The 22,919-nt window shown below is 41.0% G+C and overlaps 2 protein-coding genes and 1 long non-coding RNA gene across 3 annotated transcripts; all 3 read right to left on the reverse strand.

The window, feature by feature from the left end:
* Positions 1 to 226: 226 nt before the first annotated feature.
* On the reverse strand, positions 227 to 11,831 carry LOC135085446 (uncharacterized). Its single transcript, XM_063980242.1, has 9 exons — positions 11,740 to 11,831; positions 10,179 to 10,234; positions 9,690 to 9,924; positions 8,665 to 8,785; positions 7,329 to 7,603; positions 4,603 to 4,661; positions 3,865 to 4,120; positions 2,320 to 2,428; positions 227 to 1,638 (listed from the first exon to the last, which is right to left on the reverse strand). Exons 1-9 carry the CDS (start codon positions 11,790 to 11,792, stop codon positions 700 to 702), a joined length of 2,103 nt encoding a protein of 700 aa, XP_063836312.1. The 5' UTR covers positions 11,793 to 11,831; the 3' UTR covers positions 227 to 699.
* Positions 5,887 to 6,273, reverse strand: LOC135085413 (uncharacterized). The gene is made up of 2 exons (XR_010260108.1): positions 6,112 to 6,273; positions 5,887 to 6,015 (listed from the first exon to the last, which is right to left on the reverse strand). It is a non-coding gene; the product is annotated as an uncharacterized LOC135085413 (long non-coding RNA).
* Positions 11,832 to 13,860: 2,029 nt separating the features above from the next.
* On the reverse strand, positions 13,861 to 22,900 carry LOC135085205 (PHD finger protein 7-like). Its single transcript, XM_063979958.1, has 8 exons — positions 22,577 to 22,900; positions 21,675 to 21,776; positions 21,189 to 21,313; positions 19,946 to 20,079; positions 17,911 to 18,038; positions 16,807 to 16,913; positions 15,195 to 15,311; positions 13,861 to 14,023 (listed from the first exon to the last, which is right to left on the reverse strand). Exons 1-8 carry the CDS (start codon positions 22,736 to 22,738, stop codon positions 13,861 to 13,863), a joined length of 1,038 nt encoding a protein of 345 aa, XP_063836028.1. The 5' UTR covers positions 22,739 to 22,900.
* Between the last annotated feature and the right edge of the window lie 19 nt (positions 22,901 to 22,919).

Genomic DNA, 22,919 nt, shown 5'->3' on the forward strand with positions numbered 1-22,919 from the left:
GAGACCCGAGAAAACTCGAGACTTTGGCCTCGAGAATTCTCGAAACTCGAGAAAAAAAATAAGTCGAGAAATCAGAAACCCTACTCGCATTCCAGCGAGATGCGCAGTTAACTTGACCTGGTTGTACTAATATTATAAATGCGACAATAACTTTGTTTTCTATTCACGCTTAAACTACTGAATCGATTCGGATGAAATTTGTTGTAGAGATGAGATACATAAAAAACATAGGATAGTTTTTATCCCGGTTTTAGAAAAGGGGAAAAGTTTTTTTTTATCCACAACGAGGAAGCTCTTGGCCTGTATCTCACCTGATGGTAAGTGACGATCAGGCCGAAGGTGGAAGCGAGCTTCACCCGGAATTCTCAACTACGGAGGAACTGGCTATCTTACCTCTGTCCTGTGATAGACCAAAATTCCGTATATAAAAAGTGCCAAAAGCGAAATACCACTCATTGATTAACTTGAAAGGCAGGTAGGTTCCTTATAGGGTGTAGATATCTTCTAAGAACGGATTTTACGAAACCACACCTAAAAGAATAAATCAGGGGTTGGAAGTTTGTATGAAAGCCCTGTTTTCATGCGTACGAAGGCGCCAGTGACCGCTAGTCTATAAAAGGCACAACTTTCCTAAAAGACACTTGATTTATCCTAGAAATCAAACATAATCATAAAATATACTTGTAGATCCACAAATACTTATTTTTCATTTGATTTCAATTTAAAAAAGCTCTGTATGGATGTCTGTATCAAATTGTCTGGAGACCGTTCATTCTTGAAGTGTTTCTTCTTTATCGGTGTCACATCTTTTTCAGGCTTGCCTATCACTTCTCCGGACTTCTTATCTGCATATTTTAGAACATATTGCTTTAGAGTTTTGTGGGGTTCCGTTTTGGATGGGCTTAAATTCAACGTTGGATCTGATTTCCAAACATATACCAGCTTCAAGCGTTTTCTCTTTTGATTTTTCTTCGACATTCTTTCTTCGGTACCCTCCGATCTCTTAGCTTTCTTCTTCGATTTGATCTTCACTTTCTTTTCTTTACTGGCAGCTTCCAAAGCGAAATCTATAGCTGTTTTAAGTTTTATAGTACTAGAGTTCGAGTTGCAATCACTATGCTTATGACTGAACGTACATTTGAAGTCACGGTCTACCTCATTCAAGTACTGACTCTTGAAGCTTTCCAAATCAATATCAACAGTATTTTCCTCCAAAGATTCCTTATCTCTTGGACTAAATTTGAAGGCACAGAATTCATTTTTAGCCGGACTTTTAACGTTTGTAAATTTCAGTACCACATCATTTGCATTCTCAATCTGTACCAGATCTATGTTGATGACATTGTTGTCTTCTGATATCTCCATGCTCGAATCTTTTTGTATTTCAACGGTTTTTAACTTTTTTGGAGTGTCAAATATTGGAATACTGTTACTGTCATCAGCTATGAACTCTGGGGGTAACTCAAAAGTGCTTCTGGAGTCATCGTCTGTGTCAATATCTATGACTTCGTTTAACTTCTGACCTTCAGTATCCGGGCTGTTTTCTGTTTGTAATGAATCGGTGTTACATTTTTCAACGCTTGTGATGGTGTGTGATTCTTGTTGAATTTCTCGTTGTGGTGATTCAAGTTTGGGTACCTGAAATGGCAGATATTTTAAATTATAAAATGGTATTTGTTGGTATAGTAATAAAATAAGTGGGCTATTAAACTAAAGTTGTAGTTGTAGTTATAATGCTTATTTTCTTATTACAAACAGCTCGTCTTTTAGTTATAGATCGTTTCATTCATGAAGACGCGCCCCACAATTCTTCCGCTAATTTTTGAGTGTCGGTACACGCTAAACTATCCATGAGTGCACACGCACACTACAATAATGACACTCGGATTGCTCGGATCAAACTCCCTGCGCCCCGCGCGACCGAGACCAAAAATTATCTAACCCAACTATCGGCCAACTAAAAGTCGGCGGTCTTCATCTAGGCCAGTCTTTCCCAAAGTGGGCGATAACGCCCCCTTGTGGGCGCTGCAGGCTTAAAGGGGGGCGGTAAGAGGCCCAGAAAAAAAAATAGGGACGTTGTGTAGAGGCTTGAGAGGCGTCATCTACTAGGAGGACTCTTAGACACCGACTGAGCTCGACTCTTGACTACAAAAATGGGGGGCGCTAAAAAATAATTTATTCTCAAAGTGGGCAGTAGACTAAATAAGTTTGGGAACCGCTGATCTAGGCTTAAAGTGCTTTTTAAAAGCCTACTAACAAGAATGAAATTAATTTTATAATCTTTTTTAATTTTTGCATAAAATTAAAATAAATAATCACCTGATCTTTTGTAGCGACATCTATAGCGTCTTTTATAGGAGAGGCCGGCTCTTTAGTTATTGTTTTATTCTGCTCCATTGCGTCGTTTACTAAGTCTTCTAGGATGCCACTGGAAAAGAACAATTTAATATTTTAGAACATTTTCGATGTCATTTCTGTTTCTTCGGAGTTTCTTACACAGTTTTTCATAGATATCAAAATGAGGGCAATCATACGATTGGCAGATAGGTACCTGCCATCAACAGTTGGCACCACTGTAGAATAAGGTCCTGTGACTCGCCAGTGGTGGTGCCAACTGTTAAGAATAAAAATATAGATAGCTCTCAAATTAGTCAATGAGGCAGTTGGCACCACTGTTTTATCACTGACGCTGGACATAAACCTTAACTTCGAACTCCTATGTTCTTCTGATTAATTTCGTTGCGGGTCCAATGACAGTTAAACTTTCCCCCGGGACAAACTTGACCTTCACTGGTTGGGTTATTGGCGGTCAAGCTGTAGTTCCTGGATCCTGACACAGGAGTTGCAGCGGTGGGGACGAGAGGTGGGAATAGTCCGTTGGCGATTGACATGACCCTACTCTACAGTGGCCAACTGGTGCGCGTACAGTGGCCAAATTCCGCGACGCGAACTTTAAAGATTTTCTTCTGACACAATCATGATGCCCCAACAATATTGGTGTTATTTGAAAGCACAATAAATAAACTTAAAGAAAAATACATTTAATTTTTTTTATAAACAATTACTAACTGATACCATAAATGTGACTTGAAAAAAGGCTTCACTTGGGGCTCACCTCTGGGACTATCTGTCTTTTGAAGAAGTCACTCTGGATTCTTCTAAAGACACATTTTTGGGGTAAAAAATAAAAATCTTTCATTTAATGAAATGAAGCTTAGAACTATGCTTTCAAATGGTACCAATGTTGGTGGGAAGTGGGGATGCATACATTTGAAAAGTGCTTGTTGCGGGAGGTGCGATTTATTTGATGCCGAGTGACGCTGACTGTAACAACGTAACGTAGAACTGACGACCGAAGGGGTAAACGGTTCTGGAGTAGAGGCCGCGTACCCAAAAACGCAGCGTGGTCACCCACAAGCTGGACCGACGACATCATAAAGGTAGCAGGGAAGCTCATAAGATAGGCCCCCTTAATTTAATTTATTGTCCGTGGTGCATAATCTTTTCTTGAAGGTTTTAAACCTTTGTTTGTCACTTGTCATCCGCTTTGCAATGGAGGGAAGTCGAACCTTAATTTCGAACTCCTATGTTCTTCTGATTAATTTCGTTGCGGGTCCAATGACAGTTTAACTTTCCCCCGGGACAAACTTGACCTTCATTGGTTGGGTTTTTGTGGCGGTCAAGCTGTAGATCCTGGCTACACAGGAGTTGCAGTGGTGGGAACGAGAGGTGGGAATAGTAGGTAGCAGGGAAGCGCTGGACGCAGGCCGCTACCAATCGATCAACATGGAAATCATTGGGGGAGGCCTATGTTCAGCAGTGGACCTCCTATGGCTGAAATGATGAATGATGTATAATACTTACTCCATAATCTTCCTCTTTCTGCTCATGGGCTTAGGTTTCCTGAACCTATGCCTCAATTTTTCCAGAACGTTCGGTGCAATTTCTAACTTGTCCGTGCCCAGACACTCAATGCTCTCTCTGAATCCTTGCTCAATCAATGTCACTGGTGACAGCATTGTGTTTTCAATATCTTTTGATGTTCGTTCCGCTGCTTTTGTGTATCTTTTTGGTGTTTTCAAGTTTAATTCTTCACGACTGCTCTCTAGAGTTGGTAGGTCTGAAAAAATATTGGTTGTTGTGTAAGTAAAGATATATTTATTTATTTGCTTTAAATGTGGAACAAAAAATGGATTCAGATAATGAATACAGACACTCTGCATTTATTTATTTCTAACTAGCTTTCCGCCCGCGGCTTCGCCCGCATGGAATTTTGTCTGTCACAGAAAAACAATATCGCGCGCGTATTTGCTCACCGTTTAGACCTACCCTACGACAAACATTTTAAAACCAAAATCAGCTCAATCGGCCCAGTCCGTCTCGAGTTTTAATCAGACTAACGAACAACAATTCATTTTTATTTATATAGATAGATAGATAGATATTTGATGGGACTATCTCATAAAGGTAGCAGGAAGGCGCTGGATGCAGGCCGCTACCAACCGGGCGATGTGGAAGTCATTGGGGGAGGCCTATGTTCAGCAGTGGACGTCCTATGGCTGAAAGGATGATGATGGGTAAAAAAGTAAGCTTAATAAATACCTTGCTGCTCAGGCTTGGATTCAGGTGATGAGTTTTTTTGTGGTGATGTACTGGAGTTTCTGGAATTGAAAAATAAAATTATGAGTAAAACGCGAAGCGGAGCAGAGTAACCTATCAGATGTGGAATGAGGGCTATCGTTTTAGCGCTCACCAGTTAGCGCCACTGTAGAGTAAGGTCCTGTCACTTGCTAGTAGCGAAGACAGTGGCACCAACTTGTGAGCGCTAAAGTGGTAGGAGGACTATCGCATTTGCACTCATCAAGATGGCGCCACTGTAGAGTAAGGTCCTGTCAATCGCCAGGGGTGCCAACTGTTAAGTATAAAAACGATAGCCCTCATTGTGTAAAGCAATCGTAATCATTTGACAGTTCATAACATACGATTATTCTGTCAAACGCTTTGTTTAACTGACTTTATCGTACGTTATGAACTGTCAAATGATTACGATTGCTATACACAATTCCACCTTATAGGTGTACCAGAATCTCATGGCAAATGGGGAAAATAAACTTTGTTGAGTGCAATACTGGGGAAATTGGATTAAACGATCTTGATACTGTTTAATTTTTTTTATTTATGACTAATATTAATGAACATGAAGTACGAATGCCTACCTATACATTTTAGGTATGTGTATGAAGAATGTTGTTATACATCGGGTTTTTAACATAGAAACTGGTCTTGAAAAATAAGTAAACCGTATATTACTGTAAATAATTTTATTATGTATCATACTTATAACTTATCACTTCATTCAGAACTAGAAAACGATTCTAAGAACTCCACTTGCAATTCTTGTTCTTCAATAGATGATCAAGTTAAAGTGGTATTTATACAGGGTGGAATTTTGTAATGCAACCTGGAGGGAAAGTACTCTTAATACTGTAGATAGAAAATTTTGCTGAAAGAAAACATTCCTTTATTTTTGAAGAACTGCATTCAAAGATTTTCGAATTTTTTTTACTAATTTTCTGTAACATTATTAAAATAATTTAAGATTTCATGGTTTTCCTTTCATTTGATTTATCAAGTTTGTTAGAGAGATTTCATCCTTATACTATAACGATCGATGTAATAAAAATACAGGATGTAATTTTTAACAGAATTTGTTGGTTCGATTCCCGGGCGTGGCAAGCAAATTTTTGGAAATGTTTGAATGCAGTTCTATTTCTTTTCAAAAATAAAGGAATGTTTTCTTTGAGAATTTTTTTCTATCTACAATATTAAGAGTACTTTCCCTCCAGGTGGCATTACAAAATTCCACCCTGTATAATAAAAAATCGCTCTTTCAGCATTTCAATTACTCAAACTTGCTTGATGAAATCTTTTTCAGTTTTCTTTACATGGTCATAACTTTTTCACTATTCCTCTGCATCAATGTATGAAATACACCCGAAAACCCCGATAAAGCAGCTATAAGGTAAGAATAATATAAAAATAAACATAACCCTCTTTCTGACGCAGTTAGGTAATAAACTAAATGTATCAAAACATTTCACTCTAACTTACTGTCAACTCAACGACGCGCTTTAAAATCAAAGATTGACTTTGAATTATGCCTTATTTTACAATACACATTGAAAACAATATGATTTGCTTGAGCTTTTTCGAGTTTTTCACAAAAATAACAAATAGGCATGAAGAGATTACAAAATTTCTGCAGCGGCTGACAGATCTCTTGATTTACTTTGACAGGTGACAATAGAGCCATAGACAATGACCATATGAAAAACACACTTTTCCATTATTTTTGTTTGCCATGAGATTCTGGTACACCTATACCATTATTTGCACATCTCCACTCCGCTCCGCTTCGGTGGAAATGCATCGAGCGGAGAAGAGCGGAGATGTGTCAGGTGCATTTGTTTTACTATAAAATTTGACAGCGGCGGTGATGCGTCGCGGAAAAGAGCGGTGCGTTGCGGAGATTTGCGAAGCGGTACGTTGCGGAGATTTGCGGAGCGGTACGTTGCGGAGATTTGCGGAGCGGTACGTTGCAGAGATTTGCGGAGATGTGCGTTGCGGAGATTAGCGGAGCGGTACGTTGCGGAGATTTGCGGAGCGGTACGTTGCGGAGATTTGCGGAGCGGTACGTTGCAGAGATTTGCGGAGATGTGCGTTGCGGAGATTAGCGGAGCGGTACGTTGCGGAGATTTGCGGAGCGGTACGTTGCGGAGATTTGCGGAGCGGTTTGTTGCGGAGATTTGCGGAGAGCGGTGCGGTGCGGAGATTTGCGGTGCGGAGATTTGCGGAGCGGTGCGTTGCGGAATGGTACGTTGCGGAGATTTGCGGAGAGGTGCGTTGCGGAGCGGAGATTTGCGGAGCGGTGAGGTGTTTCTAAGATAGCAATAGACTGACAGCTGACAGCTACGCACAGCTCACACATCTCTCGTCTCCGCACCGCTCCGCTCTTCTCCGCTCCGCTTTGGTGGAAATAGCCTGCCAGCTTCGCCGCACAACTCTGAATTCACTCCGTCTTGGTGAAATATGCTTAGTAATAATAAAAAATAAAAAGCCTGTTTATTTTCCTATAGGTATCTGACAAAACATTGTTTTATAGTTTCTTATTTCTAGATTAGTAATAATTTTATAATTAATTCTATGTTAGTTTACTTATAATATAATGTGTCTATAGGAACCCCTTTTAGGGTATAGGCCTCCTCCAAGTCCTTCAATTTCTCTCTATTCTGTGCTAGTTTTATCCAATATGCTTAGTAGGTACATACCTATAATAAGATTGTCTTTGCTTCGTCCGTCTCAGTATCCTTCTACCAGCTACCGATTCATTTTCAGAGTTATCAGCCCCATTGTCTATAGCAATGTCGTCGGGTGGGCTGGTGTCTATGGTCTCAATTGATGAGGGTAGTTCGAAGGAGCTTGCAGGGTTATCTATGATGACGTCATTTGACTTTGTAATGTAGTTTTCGCTTGTCTGTGGTTTGCTTTTTGATTCTTCAAGGTTTTTGTTTGTCTCTGGTTCTTTAGTATCTAGAGGGGGTAGCTGAAATTTAAAAAACATTTTCGATAATCTATACTTAACATAACAAGCTCAAAGTTGCACAGCGTGCTATGGAGAGGGCTATGCTTGGTGTTTCTTTGCGAGATCGAATCAGAAATAGGGGATCCGTAAACGAACCAAAGTCGCTGACATAGCCCGACGGATTAGCAAGCTGAAGTGGCAATGGGCAGGGCACATAGTACGCAGAACTGACGGCCGATGGGGCAGAAAGGTTCTGGAATGGAGGCCGCGTACCGGAAAACGCAGCGTGGGACGTCCACCTACAAGGTGGACCGACGACATCGTAAAGGTAGCAGGGAAGCGCTGGACGCAGACCGCTGCCAATCGATCAACATGGAAAGCATTGGGGGAGGCCTATGTTCAGCAGTGGACGTCCTATGGCTGAAATGATGAATGATGATACTTAACATTATAAAGCTGTAGAGTTTGTTTGTTTATATGTTTACTTGAACGCGCTAATCTCAGGAACTACTGGTCCGATTTGAAAAAATCTTACAGTGTTAGATAGCCCATTTATCGAGGAAGGCTATAGGCTATACAACATCACGCTACGATCAATAGCAGAGCAATAATGAAAAATGTTGCGAAAACGGGTTTTCGCGCGTACGAAGTCGCGGGCACAGCTAGTAACATTATAAAGCTGAAGAGTTTGTTTGCTTGAACTTGGATTTTTTTTTTGTGTTGGATAGCCCATTTATCGAGGAAGGCTTTAGGCTATATAACATCACCCTACAGCCAATAGGGGCGGAGCAGTAAAGAAAAATGTTGCAAACACGGAAAATATTATTCAAACTATTTTCACGCGTACAAAGACGCTAGTATTTTATAAAACTAGCCATTGCCCGCGACTTCGTACGCGTGGATCCCGTTTTACCCCTTTAGGGGTGGAGTTTTGTAAAATCCGTTCTTAGTGAGCACCTACGTTCTAAAAGGAACCCCCATGCAAATATTTGAGACTTCTAGCACTTGTAGTTTCTGAGATTTCGTGATGAGTGAGTCACTCATTAAGTGATCTTTCGCTTTTATAGATATAGATGTATTACCTGATTCTCTTCAGTGACATTTGTAGTGTCCTTCTTTGGAGAGAACCACGCTCGGACCGGTTCTTTGGTTTTAGGTTTCTTCTGAATAATTATGTCGCTCACCAAGTCTTCTAATATACCACTGAAATTAGTAAATAATATATTAGTATGGACATATTGTTAGCCTGTTAGGTAAGTGACGTCATGCTTAGCTAATGCAAATTTTCGGATCGAGCAGTTTGGAATGCATTCTCTCAGTGGTCGCAGGTTTTTTATACTTAAGTACACAGATGGCCCGCGTCCCCCTTTAAAGGTCTTTGCGCCTCCCACTTTGGGAACTAATACTATACAGGGTGGAAACGATAAGTGATCTCACTCAATTATTTCTAAACTATACAAAATATCAATAAACTAGTTACTGATCCTGAAAGTGCTTCATGAGCTCTATCAAACGGTATTAATAATAGGTTACAGAATAAACTGGATCTATCCGAAAATTCAATGTTTCCAGCTTCCATACATTTGGTAAAGTCACTTTATTTTAAAAACTACACATGACATCGTAAAACTGATTACTGATTCTAAAAGTGCTTCACAAGCTCTATCCAATGGTATCAATAATAGGTTACAGAATAAACTGAGTCTATCCGAAAATTCAATGTTTCCTTCTTCCATACATTTTGTACTATGTACCACATTCATGACACTCATCTCTTGACAATATTATAGCAAGTAAAGCCTAAAACCAATGTTTTCCATGAATAATTTAAAATAAGAATACAATTTACGAGTTTATTTTAAGAGTTTATTATTAAATAAAAAAAAATACACTTCCAATATTGTGTGTCTGGCATACATTTAGTATGGAAGCTGGAAACATTGAATTTTCAGATAGATCCAGTTTATTCTGTAACCTATTATTGGTACCGTTTGAAAGAGCTCTTGAAGCACTGTCAGGATCAGTAACCAGTTTTTCAATATCTTGTATAGTTTAGAAATAATCGAGTGAGATCACTTAACGTTTCCACCCTGTATATACTACTTACTCCACAATCTTCCTTTTCTCACTCAGTGGCTTGGGTTTTCTGAATTGATGCCTCAATTTCTCCAGAATTCTTGGTTCTATGACACTCTCTGCTGCCCCCAAACTCTTGGCTTTTTCTCTAAAACCTTGCTCTATGAGTTTAACGGGCGATAGCAGAGTGTTTTCAATGTCTTTTAATATTGTTTCAGTGCCTTTGTATTTTGAAGTTTTCGTCTCTTGGGTTAGGTTTGGTACATCTGAAAATAATATTAATTTGTGAGGATATTGTTGCTTGAAATAAAATATAAACAGGATGGAATTTTGTAGTACGGGAAAGTACTCTTAATACAGTAAATAGAAAAAATGAAGCAAAGAAAACATTGCCTTTTTTTTGAAAGGAAAGAGAACTGCATTTAAAGATTTCCTGCAAAATTATCGAAGATACTACCATACCATTTTTTTTGTAAATAAACACTTTATTAGCAAAAAAGAAAGAAACTAAAAAAACTACCTTGATGCTCGGCTCTTTGATTTAAAGAATTGGATTGCGATGATGAACTTAAGTTTCTGAAAATAAAATTAAAAAATGCAAAATAAAATTTCAAATTAAAACGATAAGTAACTTAAAAGATAAATATCCTTAGACAATTTACATTGCGCTTCTAGTCGCAAACTAAACAAAGCTTGTACTATAGGTACTAGACAACGGATATAAACATACTTGAATACTTTTTTTTTGTAAACATATTATACATAGAAAACACCCAGACCAATACAAACAAATATGTTCATGCACACAAATGTTTGTACTGTGCGGGAATCGAACCCGCAAACCTACTATTCTGGAGTAATCCGTTTCGAACCACTACACCAAACGGCCGACAAGATAATACAGGGCTAGCGCTTAACTCAGTCAGTTCCTGAGCTATCGGAGCGGCACGGGAGGGCGTCTTTGTGACGTCAAACGTCAGCGAGACTTCATATTTGTATACTCTGTCACGTCATAAATGTTAATGTCACTCCCGTGCCGCTACCATACCTCAGGCACTAAAGCCTGGTCCGTGAGCACGTAGAATTTTGTCCAATGACCCCAAGCTGCCCATCCTTATCGCTCGCGCGTAATTATATTGCTGTCGCGCTCGCACACTCACTGCGGGCGCCCGTCGCACAGTCGCGACAGCAATATAATTACGCGCGAGCGATAAGGATGGGCAGCTTGGGGTCATTGGACAAAATTCTACGGGCTCACGGATCAGGCTTTAGCTGCAAACAACAATAGTACCTATTAATATTTTTAAAATAACTTGAAAATAATCGAACTGACTAAAGTGGGAATCGAACCCACGACCTTACACTTGCCGGGCGACTGCTTTTCCATCTGAGCGCTGGATGAACCAGTCGAAATTTTCAAATGTCTAATGCCTGTTTTCACCATCAACAGAGTAAGCACAATTCGGCGCAACTCCCCGCTAATCCCCGCTAAATTTTGTCAGTGTGTGCGTGCGCGCCGCATACGTATTGGCGCGCTCACATACAAACCGCGCCCGTGCGTTTCTATGAAGATGACCTACTCATTTGTATTTACTCTGCCATCAATCCTTAATTTTTAAGTGACCCGTATGGTAACAAATAACAGAGATTTTGTTTAATAGAGGTCACTTAAAAATTAGGGATCGATGGTGAAAACGAGCATAAGTAGCCCAGATGGAAGAGCAGTCGCCCGGCAAGCGAAAGGTCGTGGGTTCGATTCCCGCCTCAGGCAGTTCGATATTGTCAAGTTATTTTAAAAATATTTAGATCGTGATTCGACTCTTAACGCCAGAGAAATATTAATAAGTATACAATAAAGACCGGTCCGTGAGCACGTAGAATTTTGTACAATGACCCCAAGCTACCCATCCTTATCGCTCGCGCGTAATTATATTGCTGTCGCGACTGTGCGACGGGCGGCCGCAGTGAGTGTGCGAGCGCGACAGCAACATAATTACGCGCGAGCGATAAGGATGGGTAGCTTGGGGTCATTGGACAAAATTCTACGTGCTCACAGACCAGACTATAGTCTTTATACATACCTGTAATAAGACTGCCTTTGCTTGGTACGCCTCAGTGACATCCGACTCGGCATCACCGGCCCAGTCTGCGAGTTGTTTAGCTGTGATGCTAATACAACTGGAAAAAAATAAAAATAGGTTAATTCACTTTATTTTAAGATTGAAATCACAATATAGATGGACGGACAGGTTATACCCAACTTCTGGTCTAAGGGGGGAAAGTCATACCAGAGTAAATACAAATGAGTAGGTCATCTTCATAGAAACGCACCGAGCGCGGTTTGTATGTGAACGCGCCAATACGTATGCGGCGCGCACGCACACACTGACAAAATTTAGCGGGGATTAGCGGGGAGTCCTCAATCCCTAATTTTTAAGTGACCCCTATGAAAACAAAATTCCTGTTATGTGTACTATAGGGGTCACTTAAAAATTAGGGATTGATGGTGAAAACGGGCATGTCATACTACTTAAGTCATACCCGGCTTCTGGCCTACTACGTCTCGCTCTCGCTCGCTCGCTTTACTGTAGCGCTTTTAGGCAACAAGTACATACATCTACGAGATTTCCAAGGGGGGCATCCTCTGCCCCATACGTCCATGATAATACCCACCTTTATCCACGGCGGCGGCGAGCGAGTAAATTAGACAGGGCTGGGGCTAAATGACCTGCTTCCTTAGACCAGTTAAAAAAAGTGTCAGTTTTTACTTCGAAATCGCTTCGCTTTTTAGAGACAATCGAGCGACGTAACTACATACACAAATCGCCGAAACGAAGCGATTTAGAAATTACTTTTGTTACTTTTCTATGGGGTGGGGGCTGGCTTCCTAGACAGGTTGCATAAAGTGACAGTTTTAGCTTCGAAATCGCTTCACAAAGTGAAGTTACTCTACACAAAAAACGCCACAGCGAATCGATTTCGAATTGCCACGATCTCTTGTCTAGAGTGACTAATAATGACATTTGAAGCTCCTTAGAAGTAGTTTTCACACTGGATCAGTAGCAAATCCTTTCATTTGATACATACCAAAAGCAACACCCTGTATCTTCCGTTTGATCCACTCCAGCGACACCCTGTATCTTCCGTTTGATCCACTCTAGCGCCACCCTGTATCTTCCGTTTGATCCACTCTAGCGACACCCTGTATCTTCCGTTTGATCCACTCTAGCGACACCCTGTATCTTCCGTTTGATCCACTCTAGCGCCACCCTGTATCTTCCGTTTGATCCACTCTAGCGACACCCTGTATCTTCCGTTTGATCCACTCTAGCGACACCCTGTATCTTCCGTTTGATCCACTCTAGCGCCACCCTGTATCTTCCGTTTGATCCACTCTAGCGCCACCCTGTATCTTCCGTTTGATCCACTCTAGCGCCACCCTGTATCTTCCGTTTGATCCACTCTAGCGACACCCTGTATCTTCCGTTTGATCCACTCTAGCGACACCCTGTATCTTCCGTTTGATCCACTCTAGCGACACCCTGTATCTTCCGTTTGATCCACTCTAGCGACACCCTGTATCTTCCGTTTGATCCACTCTAGCGACACCCTGTATCTTCCGTTTGATCCACTCTAGCGACACCCTGTATCTTCCGTTTGATCCACTCTAGCGACACCCTGTATCTTCCGTTTGATCCACTCTAGCAACACCCTGTATCTTCCGTTTGATCCACTCTAGCGACATCCTGTATCAACCCACCCAGTACCCGTCGGCCGTTTGGTGTAGTGGTTCGAAACGGACTACTATTCTGGAGGTAGCGGGTTCGATTCCCGCACAGTACAAACATTTGTGTGCATGAACATATTTGTTTGTATTGGACTGGGGGTTTTCTATGTATAATAAGTATGTATTTACAAAAAAAAAGTATTTAAGTATGTTTATATCCGTTGTCTAGTACCCATAGTACAAGCTTTGCTTAGTTTGGGACTAGAAGCGCAGTGTAAAATGTCCAAGGATATTTATTTATCTAGAGGGACTGATAATGACATTTGAAGCTCCTTAGAAGTAGTTTTCACACTGGATCAGTAGCAAATCCCTTTCATTTGATACACACCAAAAGCAACACCCTGTATCTTCAGTTTGATCCACTCTAGCGACACCCTGTATCTTCCGTTTGATCCACTCCAGCGATACCCTGTATCTACCCACCTTTGTCCACGGCGGCGGCGAGCGACTCGACGTCTCCAGGTGCAGCAGGACGGCACGTAACGCAAACGTATCGCCCGCCGTCACCGCTCGCTACCAAGCACTGTGCGTGCGCGCAAACGCTGCCGCATAGCAGGCAGAGTTTTATGTCCCATGGCCTGCAAAAAACAATTATTTTCAACAAAGATACTTCTTTTTTGTTGTTGGCCATACCACAGAATAATAATAAGTACTACGTACAGAAGGTTTATTCGCGAAGGTATTTAAAAAAATGTATGCTCGATGTCATTAACAATATGGTGTAATTTAGCTTGTCTCAAGAGTCAAGCACCATTTTGTTGACAAACGTCAGTGATCGGTACTGCGCCGAAGCCATAGGGCTGACTTCGGTAAAATGATGTGTGACGTGAGGTGCCAAACTGCAGAAAATGGCGGAGGAAATACATGATTATGCATGAATTATCATGAATAATATTAACCACTTAATTACCTCTCAGTGTCTTGAGGCAACTTAAAAAAGTACATTCTGTGTTTTTATTATTATTTAGGCAGTTAAATACTGCACAGTATTTGGTACACCATTTTCTTTATTTTCTTCCATCATACACAAGAAAACGCGTGCGTGAGTCAATGTTCGCTCGTATGTGAGGCCTTGTCGATTAGTATCCTGTAGGTGGGCCATCGTGCGTGTTTTGTTTTCGATGTAAACTCGCGGAGATGAACAGGCCTGATGTCAGTCAGTCACCTTTGACTTAGATTCACAAAAAACTATTATTTTAAAAAGCGCTTTAAGGCCCGGTTTCCACCAAGGCGGAGCAAACAATCAGATTTAATTATTTCCACATCTCTTCTCCACTCCGCTTTGATGGAAGTGGTTCGAGGAAGAGATGTGCCGGGGCCAAACAAGACTGCGTAAAAAAGTGACATTAAATGTATGACGGATTGTACAGCGCCCCTGGCGGGAACTTTCAAGAACTAAAATCTTCATATATTTTTTAACTCAGTCGATATCGAATGCGTTTGACGTAAAACACCCTCCCGCGCCGCTCCCATACCTCAGGCACTGACTGAATTAAGCGCTAGTCAAAGTCAAAGTCAAAATTTCTTTATTTGTTTAGACTAATAAATAGTTCTTACAAATCGTCATATGCTCATAAGGAGCCTCTACATGTCTCATAATCTTTTTACCCTACCAGCGCTTCGAGACCAACATTTGGCAAGTGCTGAGAAGAAGCGCCGCAACAAACTCAGTCACCACTGTCTGCCGGTTAATATAAATAAATAGAAAAAGCAGCTAGACCTATAATTGAAAAACAAGCACAATCTCACCCGTTATCGGAGTCGTGGTCCCGGCCTAGCGGACAGAGGCATTCCGGCAAGCTGCAGGTCAGTTCCCGCTCGTATATTTCAGCAAACGCATTCTGCTCTAACTCCCACGCTGCATCTCTGCAAACATCATCATAGTCAAATCAAATCAATACTTAATAATTTATTGCTACACCACATTAGCATTTAGGTCTTACAATGAGGGCTATCGTTTTTATACTTAACAGTTGGCACCCCTGGCGATTGAGAGGACCTTACTCTACAGTGGCGCCATCTTGATGAGTGCAAATGCGATAGTCCTCCTACCACTTTAGCGCTCACAAGTTGGCGCCACTGTCTTCGCTACTAGCAAGTGACAGGACCTTACTCTACAGTGGCGCTAACTGGTGAGCGCTAAAACGATAGCCCTCATTGAAGCAGATCAATGTGGACCTAGTTAGGGCACAGCAACCTTTGGAACCTACATTAGGCAATAAGAAATCAAATATTCTTATTGCCTAATATAGGTAAGTACTATCGGCAACAGTGTTAACTACCCATTACCGGTCATGTCGTCTCGTTCTGTCGCAAAGAATCACCATTTGATGAGAGCGAGAGCAAAAACGGAAATGGATAGTTAACAGTGTAGCCGTGTGTACATACAGGTCACTCAATAAAATATTTTTCAGCTACATCATATGCCGAATGGCATTAAGTCCGCCTTACGCTGCTCTATGTGCATAAAAGTTTTAAATAAATAAATAAATCATAGCATATAGGCGTTGGTTAGAGGTTTTACATTTTGCCAACATTTAATCATCATTATGTATTATTTGGCCATACTTGCTTTGGAATAATCATGCATTTAAAATTAACTGAATTTATTTAAATACGGTATGGTTATCTGTACTGTAACAAACATTTGCGAATATGTTCGATGCATCTGTATTATTGTATACTGTAGCAATATAAAATTGTACTGTAGTGTAGGTAGTATTTGCATTATTTATTTTTGCGTAGTTACACATTATTTAGCAGATGCAGTGCTTTTCTTTAAGTGATGGGGCACTTATACATGTAATATTGGATATGTATTTTAAATTTTAATAGTGTACTCATTGTTGAAAAGCCAAAATAAATAAATAAATAAATTTTATTACGTGGATTAAACATCCTAGGAGGGGTACGCCGTGCGTGTTTTGTTTTCGATGCCTACTCAGTACTTAGGGATATGAACAGGCCTGCTTGGGCTAGTAAATATTAACTTTTTAGAGGTTATAAAATTGATACAGTAGAATCTCGATTATCCGGACTCATTCTTCACAGTTTCTAATAACCGATTTAGGGTCTGGACCCATAATCGGTAATTAGACGGAAGGCGCCGCCACCGTAACGCGTTATGGACTTCGTCTTAGTTCATTGTTAAAAGAAATAGATTCATCCAATAGTCTAAAATTTAGTTTTTTCGACTCTAAATGATGTATTGAAAACCCCTTCTATTGTAAAAAGTTAATTTTACTTTGAAATCAATTATCCGGATTTTCGATTATCCGGAACACCCCAGGTTTTAATTGATCCGGATAATCGGGATTCTACTGTATTAACTAATTTATCTTTATTTTTAGATATAACTTACCTGTCAGGCACATAGTATCCCTGACTAATGACGGCTTGGTAGAAGTTTTCCTTATCGTTGCAGAGAGGACACTTGAGGTAGTGCATGCCCGCACTTAGCGCCATTCTCTGCGAAACAAATTAGAAATGAATATTAAAAAACTTTTTTAAAAATAATATTCTATTAACCGCTTGAGTCCCAGACGGCATTCATTAATGTCATAACAATTGATTAACTATTGTGTCTAGATTCGCGGGCCTTGAAGGATTAAGACGTTCCAAGCCAAGTAAGTTAGTGAATGAGGTGAGTGAATAAGTGAGTGAGTGAGTGAACAAGTTAGTGAGCGAGTGAGTGAGCCAAGTAAGTTAGTGAATGAGGTGAGAGAGTGAGTAACGGAGTGAGCCAAATAAGTTAGTGAGTGAACCAAGTAAGGTAACGAACGAGTGAGTGAGCCAAGTAAGTTATGAGCCGAGTGACTGAGTAACGAGTGAGTTCCAGTGACAAGACCTATAGAACCATTATCTGCGGTTGAAGGTCGTTAGCCTTTAGCGACTGCTAAACGGATGTGGATGCAGTACTAACCTGCAAACCTTGGTGGGGTAGCACTGCTCTTCTTTGTAGCATATCACGCACAGGGAGGCCGTGGGTGAGTGAGTGACAGAGTTAGTAAGAGAGCGAGATAGAGAGTGAGCGAGCAACTAAGCAAATGAGTGAGCCAAATAAGTTAGCGAATGAGGTGAGTGAGTGAGTAAATGAACGAGTGAGTGAGTGAGTTAGTAAGAGAGCGAGATAGAGAGTGAGCGAGCAACTTAGCAAGTGAGTGAGCCAAGTAAGTTAGTGAATGAGATGAGCGAGTAAGTGAGTGAGTGAACAAGTTAGTGAGCGAGTGAGTGACCCAAGTAAGTTAGTGAATGAGGCGAGAGAGTGAGTAACGGAGTTAGTGAGTGAGCCAAATAAGTTGGTGAGTGAACCAAGGTAACGAACGAGTGAGTGCGCCAAGTAAGTTATGAGCCGAGTGACTGAGTAACGAGTGAGTTCCAGTGACAAGACCTATAGAACCGTTGTCTGCAGTTGAAGGTCGTTAGCCCTTAGCGACTGCTGAACCGATGTGGATGCGGTACTAACCTGCAGACAGGATCTGTGGAACCACTTGTCCCTCGCACAGCACGGCGGCCAAAATGTTTGGTTGGTGGGGTAGCACTGAACTTCTTCGTAGCATATCACGCACAGGGAGTCTTCGTTGGAAGAATCTGCTGCAAACACAACGTGTAAATAAATAAAAAAACACTAGCTTTTACTCGTAACACAAGCATATTGTAATACTAGCTTTCCGCCCGCGGCTTCGCCCGCGTGGAATTTTGTCTGTCACAGAAAAACATTCTCTTACTGTTTCAAAAACCGGGATAAAAACTATGAAAATTAAATGTCCTTTCCCGGGGCTCAAATTATCTCTATGCCAAATTTCATCAAAATCGGTTCAATGGTTTAGGCGTGAAAGAAAGAGAGACAGACAAACAGACAGTTACTTTCGCATTTATAATATTAGTATAGTATAGAAGGGGTTAACCTAGGTGCAGACCACCGCTCTCCAATGGAGAGAGGACCCCTTGAAGGGGTCTGTAGAGCGAGGCTGCGGCCGTTGCGTGGGGGCAGAAATGCGATTCACCGACTCGTATGCTGCCCCACTAAGCGCCACCAGAGGGACCCGACTGGTTTTTAGTGGGTAGGCCTTGCCCTTCAGGCGAGGAGAGCCCCACATAACTCATTGGCTCCCCCGGGCTGGTGAGTATGCAGTTTCATGCATTTTCCAGTCGAAAAAAAAAAAAAAAAAAAGCTTTCACCGACTTTCAACTGGCCGATAGTTGGGTCGTGCTGTTAATCAGTATGGGCATGTATGAAAGTGCGCACATTACACTGATTTGGTATCGGCCGATTCTTCATACAAATTAGAATCGGGCTCAACTATCGGCCAACTGAAAATAGTGGTGTTGGTGGTGTTTTTTCAGTTTTAGTAATTATGATGAAACTTTTTTGAAAAGGTATATTAAAGCCCGGTCCGTGAGCACGTTGAATTATGTCCAATGACCCCTAGCTACCCATCCTTATCGCTCGCGCGTAATTATGTTGCTGTCGCGACTGTGCGACTGGCACCCGCAGTGAGTGTGCGAGCGCGATAGTAACATAATTACGCGCGAGCGATAAGGATGGTTAGCTTGGGGTCATTGGACAAAATTCTACGTGCTCACGGACCAGACTATAGTCATTTTTATTGCACACTAGCGGCCGCCCGCGACTTCATACACGTTGCAGTGGGCATCTTGTTTGTGAATGGGTGGCACTGCTCAGTTTACTCGTTTTTATTTTTTCTTCCGTTATTATGTGCCACTGTCATGGTTATGTACTCGTAATTGCCTTTATTTTTGTGATGTCTATTTAGACCAGTGGTCCGCGGACCACCGGTCCCTGGAGGCATTCCAAGGGGTCCACGAAGACATCGTAATAAACAAGTGACGTGCGTGATGAGTCGAGCCAACGCAACGCCGTCGAGTAAAAAAACGTGGTCCCTGACGAGACAGAAATTTGGTAAAATGTTCCCTCGTGACTTAAAGGTTAAGAACCACTGATTTAGACTAAGAGCTAGTGAACGCCAGACCTACGTCATTTTATAAAAGCTGAAAGTTTGTCAGCGTATGCTCCCAATATAGGTTAGAATGCTGGTGAATCATGAATTTTGGGTCATTGTGACTTTGGCAGCTATCCAAAAAAAAACTGTCACCACCACTTCAGGACAACATATGGGCTGGTGCTGAGAAGAAGTGGCGGATGAAACTCTGGTACGGTTTCGGTACGAAACTTTAAAAATTTTTTTTTGTTTTTTTTTTATTCACAACGAGGATGCTCTTGGCCTGTATCTCACCTGATGGTAAGTGATGATTAGGCCGAAGGTGGAAGCGAGCTTCACCCGGAATCTTCAACCGCTGTTAACATGGTAAGATGGTGGTAGCTAGCCAGGCGGACGTAGAACAAGTCCTACCACCAACCCGAACATAAAAATCTGCCCCTACTGGGAATCGAACACGGGAGCTCTGCGTCTGAAGCAGGTGGTCTTATTACTAGACCACAGAGGCAGTTCAATAACATTTAAAACCTGCAAACTTACCCTCTGGTTCCAAATTTTCGACCTTAGCGACGAGGCCTTTGGATTTGTTTTTGTCTGCTCTCATCCGAACCCTCGCTTTGGCCATCACATCTTCAGCGATCTTTTGTTTGGGCGCGTGCACCGCACAATACGACCTGTTGACAAAAATGTATCTGGAGTTCCTGGGTTTTATCACAAAATATTAAGTACAAACACAAATATTTTTTTTCATAAATAATTTTATAAACTTTAAATAATTTTTTTATTATGAAACACATGTTACATTGTCATTACAAATTAGCCTTATCCATTTGAGTTTAAAAAAAACTTGTCCTAGGATAAGGCTGCTCTTCACAATGTTTAAAATTTCTAACATGAGTAGGTAACTAATAATTTTACGTTTAACAATTCCACGAAGCGCAGCAGCTCATTAAGTACTAAAGCCCGGTCTGTGAGCACGTACAATTTTGTCCAATGACCCCTAGCGTCCCTGTCCCTGTCGCGCTCGCACACTCACTGCGGGCGCCCGTCGCACAGTCGCGACAGTAATATAATTACGCGCGAGCGATAAGGATGGGTAGCTTGGGGTCATTGGACAAAGTTCTACGTGCTCACGGACCGGGTTTTAGAGTGGCGACCACGAGCCGGAAGACGTAGCGTGAGCAGGCAGGAAGAAGGATGCGGGCAGCGCAGGACTACTCTTAATGGAAATCTTTTGGGGACGCCGTTGTCCAGCAGGTTTTTTTTTTCTTCTGTGCTTCATAAGCAATCAGTCTATGAGCGGATGAGTTGTAGTGCCCTTTTCAAAGTCAAAATTTCTTTATTTGTTTAGACTAATAAATAGTTCTTACAAATCGTCATTTTGCTCTTAAGGAGCCTCTACATGTCTCATAATCTTATTACCTTACCAGCGCTTCGAGACCAACATTTGGCAAGTGCTGAGAAGAAGCACCGCAACAAACTCAGTCACCACTGTCTGCCGGTTAATATAAATTTATTTGCATGTGTCTTCTCCATTGAGAAGACTACTTCTTTATGATGTATTTCTACACTCTCCAGTGCAGACTCAGGATGTCATGCCTCTTGAGGCGTTTGCTATAGCTTTTTTGGAGCAGTTCCGAAACCAGCTAATTGGGGTGTATGGCCAGCCGTTCTTGGCAGTTTTCTGCAGTGGATCTTATTTCCTGCAACACTGTGTTCATCTGCAGTGCCTCGGTGTTGTCCAGCAGTGGACGTCTATTGGCTAAAACATAATGGCACTCACTTGAAGTTCCCAAAGAACAGCGACACAGCATTCCTCTCGCGACCACACGGCAGGTGGAACTGCTTGCGACACTGGCTCACGCAGCAGCCGAGCGTGGCGCCGCCGCGGCCGCAATACGAACATCGCTGGAGACACCAAAAACATACAGTCAATAGGGATGATGACTGGGTGATGAAATCGAAATTCTATTTAGTACGTCAGACAGATAAAAAAAAAATGTATTATAAATCCTCGACAAAAGCCTTGCTTTATTTAAAAAAAACACTATGACTTCCGCTGTATTACGTTACCCATAACCATGTGAGTGCAAACGTGATATGCCCTGTTTTATCATTACACCGCCTGCCAGGAGTCTTTGTACCAAGTATATTAACAGAATGATGAGAAGTAAATTGAGCTCTAAGAGCCACAAAACAGTAAATTAGCATGCCAGTTAATGCCCAAAAACAACCGTTATTAAAAATTTTTTTGCGTATATTAGCTTACATGCTTCTTGCTCCTTTCAACCTCAGCCAAGATGTCTGGGTACAGGAAACCGAAGAGCCCTTGTTCATCTTTCCCTTTCTGAATCAAGCAACACGACAGCAACTGGAATAAAAGTCATATTTAAAATTGCAATGAAAGTTTTTCAAGAATTTAAAACTACTTTTTACAATTACAATGCAACCAAAAATTTTAATTTACAGCTAATTTTAAACGAAATTAAGTTTTTAAGACCACAATGAAGTGCCTTTTTAAAAACGTTTTGGTTTAGAATAGGGATGATGACTGGGTAATGAAATCGAAATTCTATTTAGTCCATCAGACAGATAATTAGAAAATATTAGACTCAAATTTTTATTATTTTCCATAATCGAATAATTACAGCATTATATTGAGTTGAAACGTCGCGTGACGTCACTGTTGAGTAAAAATTCTACTCAAGCGTGACATATCGCACCATTTCAACTCGATGAAGCACTGTTATTATTTAATTATGAAAGAAAATAAAAAATATAAGTCTAATAAAATATTATTTTCTAATTATCTGTCTGACGGACAAATAATTGAAATTTTGTCATCTAGCCTATTATTGGGGAGTGGTGGCAAATACCCAATTCTTCACCTAGCTACATTCTGTTTAATTACTTTTCCTTTTAGACATAGAATTCATATATTTAGAGATTTATTTAACTGACAGATCCCAGGAACCCACTGATGATAATCAAACCAGGAGCTGGTACTTTTCAAGAAGTTATTAAGCAAATTCCAGATAAAAAAGACTAAAATATGGTTTCACCCATCCATTTAACCAGATATCTACTTACATTACTTTATTAAAGTATGTAATATAGGTAGAAATGCGTGGACTATTTTAAAAAGGGCACCATTTGGTGAAAATTACTTACCACACAAAAGTAGTGACACTGAATGATCCCAATTGAATACAACTTTCCGTATGTGATCTCGTCATCAATTTCTCGCTGGCAAAAGGCACACGGCTTTCTATCTGCAGTTTCTGTCACCAATTTAGCTAACAGTTTCTTATCTACACTAGCTTTCTTGGCCATTTTAAAAAGAAAAATTATATGCAAACACAAATTAATCCCACATTTAGTCTCAACAGAGTTGAAAGACTTATTTTATGAGCTTTCACATTGCTGATTTAATACGAAAACCTAGATTTTATTGAAAATTTCGTTCACACAACAGCAGAACAACAGCCCACCAGCCGCTATCAAACGTCAAAAC

The sequence above is a fragment of the Ostrinia nubilalis genome, chromosome 28, assembly GCF_963855985.1.
Source record: "Ostrinia nubilalis chromosome 28, ilOstNubi1.1, whole genome shotgun sequence".
Taxonomy (NCBI): Eukaryota; Metazoa; Arthropoda; class Insecta; order Lepidoptera; family Crambidae; genus Ostrinia; species Ostrinia nubilalis.

Bases quoted from the DNA above. Each gene is read 5' to 3' on its own strand.
- LOC135085446 (XM_063980242.1), bottom strand. From the start codon at position 11,792: ATGCCGAGTCGGATGTCACTGAGGCGTACCAAGCAAAGGCAGTCTTAT. The intron at 2,429-3,864 runs GTAAGTATTATA...GTTCTTTTCCAG, and splicing joins AGAAAGAGGAAGATTATGGA to TGGCATCCTAGAAGACTTAG. The intron at 1,639-2,319 runs GTGATTATTTAT...CTGCCATTTCAG, and splicing joins ATGTCGCTACAAAAGATCAG to GTACCCAAACTTGAATCACC.
- LOC135085205 (XM_063979958.1), bottom strand. From the start codon at position 22,738: ATGGCCAAGAAAGCTAGTGTAGATAAGAAACTGTTAGCTAAATTGGTG. The intron at 21,777-22,576 runs GTAAGTAATTTT...CTTTTATTCCAG, and splicing joins AGTGTCACTACTTTTGTGTG to TTGCTGTCGTGTTGCTTGAT. The intron at 15,312-16,806 runs GTAAGTTATATC...TGATGTTTGCAG, and splicing joins GGATACTATGTGCCTGACAG to AGATGCAGCGTGGGAGTTAG.